This window comes from Malurus melanocephalus, unplaced genomic scaffold (genome assembly GCF_030028575.1).
Source record: "Malurus melanocephalus ecotype Western Australia unplaced genomic scaffold, MMel_1.1 scaffold_193, whole genome shotgun sequence".
Taxonomy (NCBI): domain Eukaryota; kingdom Metazoa; phylum Chordata; class Aves; order Passeriformes; family Maluridae; genus Malurus; species Malurus melanocephalus.
The window spans coordinates 645544-656476 of NW_026623425.1; the positions used below are offsets into that span (position 1 = coordinate 645544).

Below are 10933 nucleotides of genomic sequence, written 5' to 3' on the forward strand. Positions count from 1 at the left end.
TTTTTTTTTTTTTTTCTGAGTTCTATGCCTCATCAGAGATTTCTATTCAGGTCCTGATGTCAAGGAGAGCTTTGCCACACACGGTGGGGCCCAAAGAGGCTTGTGGCTCATGGACTGGTAATGAACCATCATGTTACAAATTGTAACTGCATTGTCAGGCTGTCCAGTGAGCTGGTACAGAGCCATTCAGGCCACACCTGCACCCCACAGCACATTGTTCCTCTAGCCTGCAATTACCCACATCCTGGAGTGGTTAGAGTGCTACATGAACCATTAAAAGTGGAATTTATTTTAGAATAGAGGGTACTTTTCAAGAAGAAGCTCAGGAGTGCCAAGAGCAGAAGCAGAGGAAAGGATAAGGCGGTTGGTAGCACATCTATACAATAGTGTGAACAGCAAAGCTCATTATATTTCATAGAAAAATTTGGAGTAATAAAGGGAGAGTTTTTGCATGCTTTTTTAGGAGAGGACACCAACAAACTCTGAGTTTRAGGGCTGCCATCTGCTGAGGTCTGCCAGGTTACTCTGAGCAATTCATTAGAACTGTTTCTGCTGTCAGTGTATCACCTTGGTGACATGTTTCTCACCCTTTATGCCAGTGCTTAACTTTCCCGATGGGAGCTGTTGTGGATGTGAACACAATAAGTCATGGATGGATATGTGGAATAAAGTGGTGTCTGCCARAAAGTAGAGGTTGGAGCTCATATTTTAGATTCCACTAGAAGCTCTGACCAGAAAGAGCTCAGAGGGCCACTAACTAAATAACCTTGTGAAGCCACAACTGAGTAATGGACACGAGGAAACAAACTTTGTTTTATGTGCCCCTCTTAGAGCACAGGATAAGAACACAAAACMCTGACTGTGCATGTGTGACAGTGTCTGAGAAGGGCTGGGCCAGGAGCCTCGGGGACTGCTGCTGTGYTTTAATGAGCTCTCTGGTGCCACAGCCTTAGAGGGTGACAGTGACTGTGACTCAGGCAGAATTGCCAGCTAGCAGGAGAAGAGCCAGATGAGCAGCGGTGTCACTACCTGCTTCTCTTCTGTGTCCCACAGCTGCATCCTATGACAAGCGAATTGCACTCTGGGATATTGGGATTCCAGACTGTGACTACAATTTCAAAGCAAGGTAAAGGTGCAAAAGCCAGATGTGGCCAGTCCAGGAGCCTGTAACTATCAGCACCACTTAACAGCTTGTTCTCTGCTTTTTTGTAGCCAGCTGCTGGTGCTGGAAGCGGCCTCCATCCCCCTACGGATTGCCCTGGTCCCCACCTGCCCGGAGCAGTACCTGCTGGCAGGCTGTGAAGATGGCTGCTTTGCCTGGAACATAAAACTGGATAAGGGACAAAAAAGCAGGTGAGAACCACAAGCTGGGGGTATACATTTGTTGTCCACAACAAGAACAGATAGTCCTAGCGAAGGCTGGATTTCTAACTGAGAAAATCTGAGCAAAAGCAGCATGTCCTAACAAACTTAAAACATCCTCCCCTTCCCACAGTGGCCAGAAAAAATAGGAGAATGATTCTCAAGGAGTGTTCAGAGCTTGTATTAAAGCTGCAGTCTGCAGGTGTTGCAGGCTGCTTTGCAGGRAGACTGGCAGGATTGTAATCCAATACCCCAAAACTTAAGGGCGTGTCATCTGCAGGTAGTGTAACGGAGTGTAAATTTTTGGATCGATTTCCAGTCTCACAGCAAGGCCTTCTCTGCTCCTGGTACGTGAGGTAACCCAGGAAACTGGCACTCTGTGGGAGCTCAGGAAAAAAATACGAGGAAGAAGCAAATAAAGTCATGCCCTGCTGACAAATACTAATCCTGATGCCTGCAAAAGAGATGGAGTGAAACGGCAATCTCTTGAGCAAACTTCTGCTGTATTAATAAACCCAGGTGACCAAAAGTGTAAGTTCAAGTGGGAATTCACCTGAGCTTGGCAAGAGACTCGCTAACACACATATTTCCTTCTGGGCTCGGCACTTGGGTGCCCTTTCACTGCTGTCTGTTCAGGACTTGGCTCATTTCACCCTTCCCTCTGCTSTAGGCCTTTTGAAGCCATATTCCAGTTTCCTGGTGATGAAAGCATGACAACATCTCACAGGGTTGATGGTTTGGCTTTTCTCAATGATGATGTTGTTGGTGAGTATAAACACAACAGCCCAATCCCAAAAGCAGTGGGGCACCTCAGTATGTGCAGGGTGAAGCCAACATGACAAGGAGAGGGGCTGAACGGGGTGTGGGTGCCTCTTCTTTAGCTTTGTGGGGGCTACCCAGGATGGAGTTGCCTCCCAGAGTCACTTGTCTTTCCCAAAGAAGTGGCCTGCAGTGCAAACCCATGTCTGGGCAGGACTGGAAATCAGATGGACCCATCCCTGAGAGCACACTTGGTCAAGCAGTGCCAGTGTGGAAGGGAGGAGAGTTCCTTTATAGTCAAGTGCTGGTGGCAGCAGATTTTTTTTCAGGGGAACTGGGGGTTCCACATCATGGGCTGAGTCTTTCTGAATAGCTTATGCTTGTTCTGAAGCTCAGGAACATAAGCATAGCATTGAAAATCTGCARCCTCCAATTATCCTGCAATAAGGTAAAACAGATGGAAACAGTTGCTGCTGGATCATATCCCACATCATAAAAGCTGTATTCTGAATGGACCACRTTTTCCTCAGTGCATTCTGCTTTCCAGCAGCTGACACAGCCTCTCCCTTCCTTTCTTCCCTAGTTTCCAAGAGCTCCAAGCCAGGATGCATATACTTGTGGAGCTGGAGCAGGTCTTTCGATGCCAAGGGAAAAGGATGCCAACGGACAATGTCTGCAGTTATCCTGGCTGAGCTGGAGTGGTCCACAACAGACATGTCCTACCTGACACTCAGCACCTGCCCAGGTAGGCAGCACTCATCCTCAGGGCAAACACAGAGAAATATTTGACCCATCAGAGCAATCCAGAGTGGAGGCAGAGGCCTGGATTCCAGAGCTCTGCTCTCCCTGCACTCTGCAGCTCTGCAGTGCAGCTCCAGCAGCAGCTGAGTGGAAATAACACAAGTAATAAATAATAACAGCTGCACCATCTGCCCTCCAAAGGGGGGACAGCCGAGCCTGGGGGTTGTTTCTTGCACGGGTTTTGAAAGCCCAGAGCTCAGGGCTAGGCCCTGTGGAGCCACTGTTATGCTGAGAGCATCTGTGGGTAGAAATGTCACACACACTGGGCAGCTGGTTTTGGAGATTGACAAGGAATAAACAGACCTGATCTGGTCAGCACTTCACACAACCAGTTTAAAAAAGTCAGGAGAAATTCCAAAGTATTTGACACTAGTTTTTCTACCCTAAAGATAGCTGGTTTATCTTCAAATGAGTTCTTTCAGAGCAAGGTAGATCCGTATTTTTGTGCTGGAAAGGGAATTTTAATGAAATATGGCACTCTCCATTGGGATCCTGTACCACTGCCTGGAGCTCTGCTCTGTAGCACAACAGACTCTCAGTTCCACACTCGTTTTCCAGCATTTTCTTCTTCTCTCACAGCAAAAGACTACGTGTTCTGTGGGGATGAGAAGGGCAGTGTGTGGATGTACAACCTCTCCAACTACACCACRGCCTGGGGCTCTGCAAAGGGAAAGCGCTCGGAGCGGAGGATCTCTCCCACACAGGTAGGGCTCAGCTCCCCTTTGGGGCCTCCCTTCCACCCCAAGGCAACTGATCCCAGACTCCTGAGCAGGTTTATCCCAGAACATGCTTTGTGTTTCCACACGTGACACTCACAAGCAAGTAAAAGCAATCTCCAGAGAGATTCACTGGGACAGGAACGAGGAGCTGCAAAGCAATTCTTCATCTCCTGCAGCTCTTCCTAAAAGGGCCCTAAAAACCTGGTGGGGTAACTGGGGAGCCCAAGAGCACAGGTGTGCAGCACCACATCCTTGAAGGAGGGGAGGGAAGCCAGAGTCAATGTTCCCTGGGAGAAAAGGGCTCACTGCTGCCCTGTGCTCCCTCACCCATGTTCTGCCCAGCATTTCCCTCTTTGGCTCAGTCACTGTTCCCTTCCCATCCCTTTAAAGGACAATCACACACACTCTCAAAGGCTCCCACCCACTGGKCTGGAGCTACATTAGACATAGTTATGGAGTGGCCCAGTGTTCCATTTTTTCTTCAGTGAAAGGGTTGTGCAGGCAGGGAGGTGATGGAGTCACCATCCCTGGRGGTGGCACTCAGTGCTCTGCTCTGGGTGACAAGGTGRTGCTCAGTCAGASGTTGGCCTTKATGCTCTGGGAGCTCTTTTCCAACTCTAATRATTCTGTGATTGCTCAGGCTTTTTGGAAGAGTATTGCCAAATCACCAATCAGTTCCTCTGGGTCTGAGGGGCAGCCACTGTCACTTGTCCCTCCCTGCACTAAACCATACTTCAGGAGTATCACAAAGCTCCAACAGCCCCTCAGAAAAGGGAGGAGCCTCTGACTCAGGTTCCTTAGGGTTTCCCATGGATCCRTCTCCCTCTCAGACACACCACCCCCTCCTCTGTTCTCCCCACAGATCCTCAAGTGGCCAGAGCTCCGGGTGAACGGGGAGCAGCCGCCCGAAATCCTGGTGAACAATGTGGTAGCAGACCCTGCCTTCACCTACCTTGTTGTCCTGACCAGTGTGAACATAACAGCAATTTGGAAGAAGTCATAGTCCCCTGTGCCACAGTTTCACCCCCGTGCTTTGACCTAGTGCAGTATTAGTGACTGTTACCCATGTGCCCTTGAACGTTTTCTAGACCAGCTTTATGTGCAAGATTRAAAGAAACAAAAGGTAAGAGTTTGTGAAACTCATCAAGTCATTGTAAACATCCGGTTTCTTTTACTGTAAGTTTTCACAATTTGTGCATTTGTTTTATAGAAATGACACTTAATAAAACAAAATACCAGTTCAGTTGGCAGTGCCTGGATTTTTTGGCAGGAAAAGCAGAGAGTTCAGCTACAGCTGTCACCGAGCAGCTTCTCATGCTGGAATTGTACCCACAATAACYTCCCCATCAGCCCAGGACAAATATTTGCCTTAAAGCTCCAATTAGAAAACTAAAAATCATTTTAATGGCTTATCCACCAAATCCAGCAAGACATTTATCCTCTTGGCACAGTGCCTGTCTGCTATTAAAAAATAACAAACTCAAAATATCGCCGGTGCTGTCAAAAATTAAAAAGAAGAGGGACAAGGGGGAAAATATTTGCCATGAATGGAGGTTTAAATATTTCACCCAGCTGCCAGACACGTCATTCTGCCTCAGAAGTAACAGTCTGCTCCAAAGGGAGTATTTTACTCAATTCCTTCTTGTTTGTCCTTAATAGCAACCTGTAAAAAAAAAGCAAAACCACAAAAGCTAAGACAAGAGCTGTTACTGAGCTGGAGGTGGATGTTTAAACATTCCTGACTCTTCTGTGAAAYACAAGAACCACCCTGAACCAGCAATGGAAACCTCTACACCAGCAGAAAAATAATWTTGGAATTAAAATCAAAATTTATTTACAAACTGGTGCCCTGGTGCCTTTTCCCAGTACAAAGGCAATATCTTAGTCACAGTCTCCCTGGGTTTGTCTGAGTAATATTTTGGTCAGATTAAATATCAAAAATCTKGGTTAAATAAATGAATAAACTAAACAGAAGCAACGAGAACTGAAAATACTGGCCCAGTTTTGGCAGAAGTAAAAAAAAAATGAAGAAAATGCAGCGGGAAGAACAGAGAATTGTTTTCTATTAATAAAATGAAGAAAAGTTGAGAGAATTTGGATTGTTCAGCCTAGAAAAGAAAAGGTTCTGGGGTGACCTAATTGCTGCCTGAAGGAGCCAACAGGAAAGATGGAGAGAGACCATTTACAAGGGCCTGGAGTGACAGGACAAGGGGAATGGCTTCCAACTGCCAGAGGACAGGTCTGGATGGGATTTTGGAAAGAAATTGTTCCCAGTGAGGGTGGGGAGGCCCTGGCACAGGGTGCCCAGAGAAGCTGTGGAATTGCCCCTGGATCCCTGGCAGTGTCCAAGGCCAGGCTGGACAGGGCTTGGAGCACCCTGGGACAGTGGAAGCTGTCCCTGTCCATGGCAGGGGGTGGCACTGGATGAGCTTTAAGGCCCCTTGCACCCCAAACCATTCTCTGATTCTATAAAGACTGGGAAAACCAATTCCAGGCATTTGGGAATGACAGAGCACCCTCTGAACACTTTTTCTGGGCACACAAATAACCACTGAAAAGCAGCCAGACTCTGCCACACCATGACAGGAGCTGAACAACACAGTGAGGGTGGCTTGATTTAATTTATAAACCTAAAACCCAGCAGCTTTAAGACACAYGACCCCATCCCTTTGATTAACAGGCCCAAATAGTTTCAAGGAAAAGGAATAAACTTACCCTGAACCTCTCCTCCAGGAGGGAGAGTTCACTGATCAGATCCGTGATTGCATTGGTGAAAGCTTCCTGGGGGCTGTAATCAGGGGTGGTTTGRACACGGATGATAATTTTATGTTCCAGAGGGTGTGGCACTTTATACCCTGCAAACAACACCTGCGGGTCTTTGAGCAACTGCCTGCAGCGGGAAAAAAATCCAAAACATCAGTGAAATGAGGAGAAAAAAAGCCCCAAACCTGTCCCCAAATTTACTCCTCGCTTGAACTTACGACTTAATGATGTTCCCCAGCGTGTGGTCCTCCTTGTTGATGGTGAACAAGCAGGCGTTGGGCACCTTCGTGTCCTTGTTGATGGTGATCCTGGGGGGATATACAGGATACAGGGATGTTATGGAGGAGGGATTTATGGGATGTAGGGATGTTACCGATCCACGCGGGCCAGGGAGTCCCGGGGGACTGGGAAAAAAGGGCCGGGCTCCCCTCCCCAGTCCCCCGCGGTCTGACCGGGGTTTAATTAGTCGCCCCCCGGGTGTCCCCTCACTTTTTCTCGCCCTCGAAGAGCAGGAAGGACTCGAAGGCCGGAGGCGCGTTCATCCCGCCGCCGTTGCTATGGCGGCCGCCGCTTCACTTCTGCCGACGTCACTTCCGCCCGCTCCTCTTTGTTCCCGACCCCAAGAGCGCCCCCAGGCGGGCGGGAGGACTCGGTGCAGGCACAGCGGGGGAATGGGGACAGCGACAAAGGCAGGGCTGGCTCCGACAKCAGAGCCACCGGCACGGCCATCGGTGGTGGCAGGAGGAAAACACACACCAGTGACATCATCAGCGGTGTCCCCACTGAGAACACCACCGCGGTGACCAACAGAAATGGCACCAGCAGGGGCAGTGGTGGTGGCACCCGTGCCACCAGTGACACCAGCAGTGCCATGAGCAGAGACTCCAGGAATGCCACCACTGCCAGCAATAGGCCACCAGCACAASCACCAGTGATGCCACCACCCGTAGGGCCACCAGAACTGGCACCAGCAGGACAGAGATGTCACCAGTGCCACCACCAGGGCTCTGGCCAGTCCCCCAGCCAGTGCCTGTCCCCATCCCCAGCAGACAGACAGGACAGGGCTGCAGGGTACAAAGTGCCTTTATTGTCACCGACGTGGTCCCCGAGACGGGAGAACCCAAACCCCGCGGGGGGACAAGGGGCCTCTCACGTCTGCAGCTGCAGCAGGGCCGGGGTCGGGGGGTCCGAGGGCTGTGCCTGGCGGTGACAACTCTCCAGGTCCCCCAGCACCCCGAAGAGCCGGCTCAGCCCCTCGGGCAGGGGGGCGTCTGCAGGAGAGAGGAGGCACAGTGACACCCCCCCAGCCGCCCTGGGGACATCTTCCCCAACCAAAACATCCCCCATGGGCCCCCAAACCCCCCAACCTACCTTCACCCCGGGGGCCGTTCTGGGCATCCTCAGRCTCCTGCAGCTCCCAGTACTTTTCCCTGGGGAGGGGGAGGAGAGGAACGGACCCTTGGCAGGAGGATGGGAGGGTGCAGGGGAGGTGCAGGGGGGTCTCCCGGGGTCAGGGGCTCACCTGAGGGTCCCCCGGAGGCTCTGGAGGTGGTGGAAGAGGCGCTGAGCCTCCACCGTGGGGTCCAGGGGGTCACTCCAGTCCTGCAGGGTGACGCCGTGCCGGGTCCGGTCACATCCCAGTCCTGCGGGGCAACAGGGTCAGCATAGGGGGGACCCCCGAGCACCCCAGCGAGGCTCCGGGGCCACCTCCCCGTACCTGTCCTGTCCCGCTGGTGGCAGCAGCTCCACTTGTCGCCGCGGAAGACGCCGGGGTGGTAKGAGCGGAGCACACGGGGGTTGTTGCCGCACACCTTGCGCAGGGCGGACAGCCACTGGTTCAGCTCGTTGACGCACTGAGGGGTTGGGGACAGTCAGAGGGACCCCCGGGGCTGTGACACCACCCGGGGCTGCGACATCACCCTGGCTGAAACACCACCCGGGGCTGCGGCATCACCCGGGGCTGCGACATCACCCGGGCTGTGACACCGCCCGAGGCTCTGACACCGGCCGGGGCTGTGACACCGGCCGGGGCTGCGACATCACCCGGGGCTGCGACATGACCCGGGCTGTGACACCGACCGGGGCTGTGACACCGGCCGGGGCTGCGACATCACCCGGGCTGTGACACCGCCCGGGGCTGTGACACCGCCCGGGGCTGTGACACCGCCCGGCTGTCCCCGCTGTCCCCACCTTGCACTGCAGGTAGGCTGTCTCCTGCTGCCCGCCCGTGTCCATGTAGACCACCTGCATGACGTGCGAGTTCCCGAAGCTTTTCTCCTCCACCTTCTCGGCCGCCAGGATGTCACCCAGAGCGATGGCACCGATGCGCTGATGGAGGGGACACACACTCAGGGCGTCAGTGCCACCTCGCTGCCACCTCCCGCTTCTCCCGCASCTCCTACCTCCGCGCTGGGGCTCTTGCCGAAGCTGAGGGACTCCCCGGTGAGGGAAAAGTGGAGTTTCTTGCCGGCAGCAGCGGCGAGCAGCGGCCCCTTGCCCCGCGTCTTGTGCACAAGGAGCAGCCCCTCCTTCACCACGGCCGGGGGTGGCCCCAGCGGTCGCCCCTCGCCCTCCTGCTCGCCGCTSTCCTCCTCCGTGCCCACCAGGCGGGTGATGAAGTCCTTCATGCGGGCGCTGCCCTGCTGCAGGGCGGGCAGCAGCGGCGACAGCCACGTTTCCTTGGGGCGCCCGGCCGCCGGCTCCATGTTCCCGACCAGCTGGATGGCCTGGAGAGCCCGGCGGGGGCAGTGTCACCCCCAGGACACCCCGCTGTCCCCGACAGGACACAGCCGGGCTCCTCCAACCCCCGTCCCGATGTTCCCCGTCCCACCTTGGCCAGCAGCAGCAGCGTGCGGCTGGTCCGGGCATCTGCGTGCGCGTCSCGCAGCTGGAACAGCTTGGGGGTCATGACGGCCGGCGAGAAGAAGCGCAGGCACAGGAAGCCGGTGACAGCCACAAATTTGGCGTGCTGTGACCGCCGAGGGGTGGGGGAGACACGTGAGGGTTTCTGCCAGAGTGGGGCAACCCCACACAGAGCGAGGCACTGGTGCCCAGGGCTGCTGGGCACTGTCCCACTGCCCGAGAGGGGACTGACCACAGCTGGGGACGGCACCCAGAGAGCCCCGTCCCGTCCTGGGGATGTCCCTGTTTGACCCCACCCCATTCCCTGTCCCAGCCCGACCTGGTGCTGCGGGAAGCGCTCCCCGACGCGCTGGAAGAGCYGGCGGAAGGCGGCGCGGATGACGGGGGGACACGCCGGGGCCGAGCCCACGATGGCGTCCAGGAGCTCGCCCAGGTAGGACTGGAGGTGCTGGCGGCCCTGCTCGATCACCTCGCCCTCCGTCTGCACCCGGTGCAGCCCCGAGCACCTGCGGGCGCCRCCACTGTCACCCCCGGTGCTGGGGACACCCCTGCCCCGCCACCCCACGAGCCCCCCCTTACCCGACATCTTTGATCTCCACCTTGCCTGGGTCCAGCTCCACGTATTTCTTCTCCTCAAACACGCGGGCGATGATGGGTCCCAGGACAGAGTGCAGGTATGGCATCCCTGTCACCTGCCGAGGGACCCCACAGGGGACAGTGATGGGCCACTGGTTTGGCACCCGACACCCCCAGGGTCACCCAGGGGATTTTGTCCAGCCTCCCAGCCCCAGGGRAAGGCACAGCCCCAGCAGAATTCCCAGTCTTCCCCCAGGGCCAGGGTGAGCTGGGAAGAGCAGGTTTGGGGTAGTGTGGCACCTTGAGGAAGGACTCCATCGACTTCGAGGCCAGGGAGTTGCTCCGGAACAAAGTGTTTGGTTCACCTGCGAAACAGGGCAGGGTCCATGGCCTGGGGGATGGACACAGGTCACCCCCTGGGCAGCTGCAGTGATGGGGGACATTCCCAGAGGCTGTACCTTTCCCCCCTGGCCATTCCCATGGGGGTTTGGGGATTTCCTGACCTCAAACCATCTGCTCCTCCATGAACCTCAGCCTGGGATGAACCCACCGATCCCACAGTGTGGTGGCTGAACCTCAACCATCATTCCCCAAAAAATCCTCACACAAACCCCAGGAGATTTTGCAGCCCCAGGAGATGACTGGAAGCCTCCAGCTCGACTCCCCACTCCAGCCTTACAAGGCTTGGCCAGCTCCAGCTCGAAGAGCAGGTCCAAGAACTCCTTGACCATCCCYTGGCCCAGGAAGAGTTTGACCAAGTTGACAGCGACCTCCTGCCGGCACTCGGCCGTGGTGGTTTCGTCCAGGAGGGTGACCAGGTGCACTTGGCCATCCTGGAGGATGTGAAGCCTGAGTCAGAGCTGGGAAACAGAGCTGGGAAATGGGGGTGCTCCAGCAGGGCTGGAGGCACGGAGCCCTCACCTGGCGCCCCGACTTCACCTCGTGGCACAGGAGCTGCACCAGGGGCTGGTAGCAGTGTGAGGGCAGCACCGTCTCATCCCGCAGCCTCACCTGCAGCTGCAGCGAGCCCAGGCTGCCTCGGCGCCTGCAGAAACACAGCGTGGGTGAGTGGAAAGAGGAATGGATGGATG

At 54.8% G+C, this 10933-nt stretch overlaps 3 protein-coding genes across 5 annotated transcripts in view; 1 reads left to right on the forward strand and 2 right to left on the reverse strand.

Annotated features, from left to right (window-relative positions):
- Positions 1 to 4726, forward strand: part of LRWD1 (leucine rich repeats and WD repeat domain containing 1) — a 15872-nt gene extending 11146 nt beyond the window's left edge. The window contains exons 10-15 of one of the 2 annotated variants that reach the window (XM_057373343.1): positions 1054 to 1126; positions 1213 to 1353; positions 2033 to 2127; positions 2705 to 2866; positions 3502 to 3626; positions 4504 to 4726. In XM_057373343.1, coding sequence (XP_057229326.1) covers positions 1054 to 1126; positions 1213 to 1353; positions 2033 to 2127; positions 2705 to 2866; positions 3502 to 3626; positions 4504 to 4644 — 737 coding nt within the window. In that variant the 3' untranslated portion in view covers positions 4645 to 4726. Of the gene's footprint in view, positions 1 to 1053; positions 1127 to 1212; positions 1354 to 1681; positions 2128 to 2704; positions 2867 to 3501; positions 3627 to 4503 lie in introns of those variants that run through there. The other variant, XM_057373344.1, reaches the window with a different exon arrangement.
- Positions 4727 to 4789: 63 nt separating this feature from the next.
- LOC130577761 (DNA-directed RNA polymerase II subunit RPB11-a) lies at positions 4790 to 6975 on the reverse strand. Of its 2 annotated transcripts, XM_057373347.1 has the most exons (4): positions 6894 to 6975; positions 6623 to 6712; positions 6357 to 6531; positions 4790 to 5304 (listed from the first exon to the last, which is right to left on the reverse strand). In XM_057373347.1, exons 1-4 carry the CDS (start codon positions 6944 to 6946, stop codon positions 5269 to 5271), a joined length of 354 nt encoding a protein of 117 aa, XP_057229330.1. In that variant the 5' UTR covers positions 6947 to 6975; the 3' UTR covers positions 4790 to 5268. The 2 variants fall into 2 exon arrangements, with proteins under 2 accessions (XP_057229330.1, XP_057229329.1); XM_057373346.1 differs by lacking the exon at positions 4790 to 5304 and having other exon boundaries at positions 6300 to 6531.
- A 503-nt stretch (positions 6976 to 7478) lies between these two features.
- Positions 7479 to 10933, reverse strand: part of LOC130577778 (ras GTPase-activating protein 4-like) — a 10423-nt gene continuing 6968 nt past the window's right edge. Inside the window, exons 9-20 of the mRNA XM_057373366.1 lie at positions 10764 to 10887; positions 10522 to 10675; positions 10143 to 10207; positions 9846 to 9958; positions 9586 to 9772; positions 9235 to 9372; positions 8807 to 9130; positions 8595 to 8732; positions 8122 to 8257; positions 7927 to 8047; positions 7776 to 7834; positions 7479 to 7675 (exon numbers count right to left, since the gene is read on the reverse strand). Of these exons, the coding sequence (XP_057229349.1) occupies positions 7554 to 7675; positions 7776 to 7834; positions 7927 to 8047; positions 8122 to 8257; positions 8595 to 8732; positions 8807 to 9130; positions 9235 to 9372; positions 9586 to 9772; positions 9846 to 9958; positions 10143 to 10207; positions 10522 to 10675; positions 10764 to 10887 (1681 nt within the window). The 3' untranslated portion in view covers positions 7479 to 7553. The remainder of the gene's footprint in view (positions 7676 to 7775; positions 7835 to 7926; positions 8048 to 8121; positions 8258 to 8594; positions 8733 to 8806; positions 9131 to 9234; positions 9373 to 9585; positions 9773 to 9845; positions 9959 to 10142; positions 10208 to 10521; positions 10676 to 10763; positions 10888 to 10933) is intronic.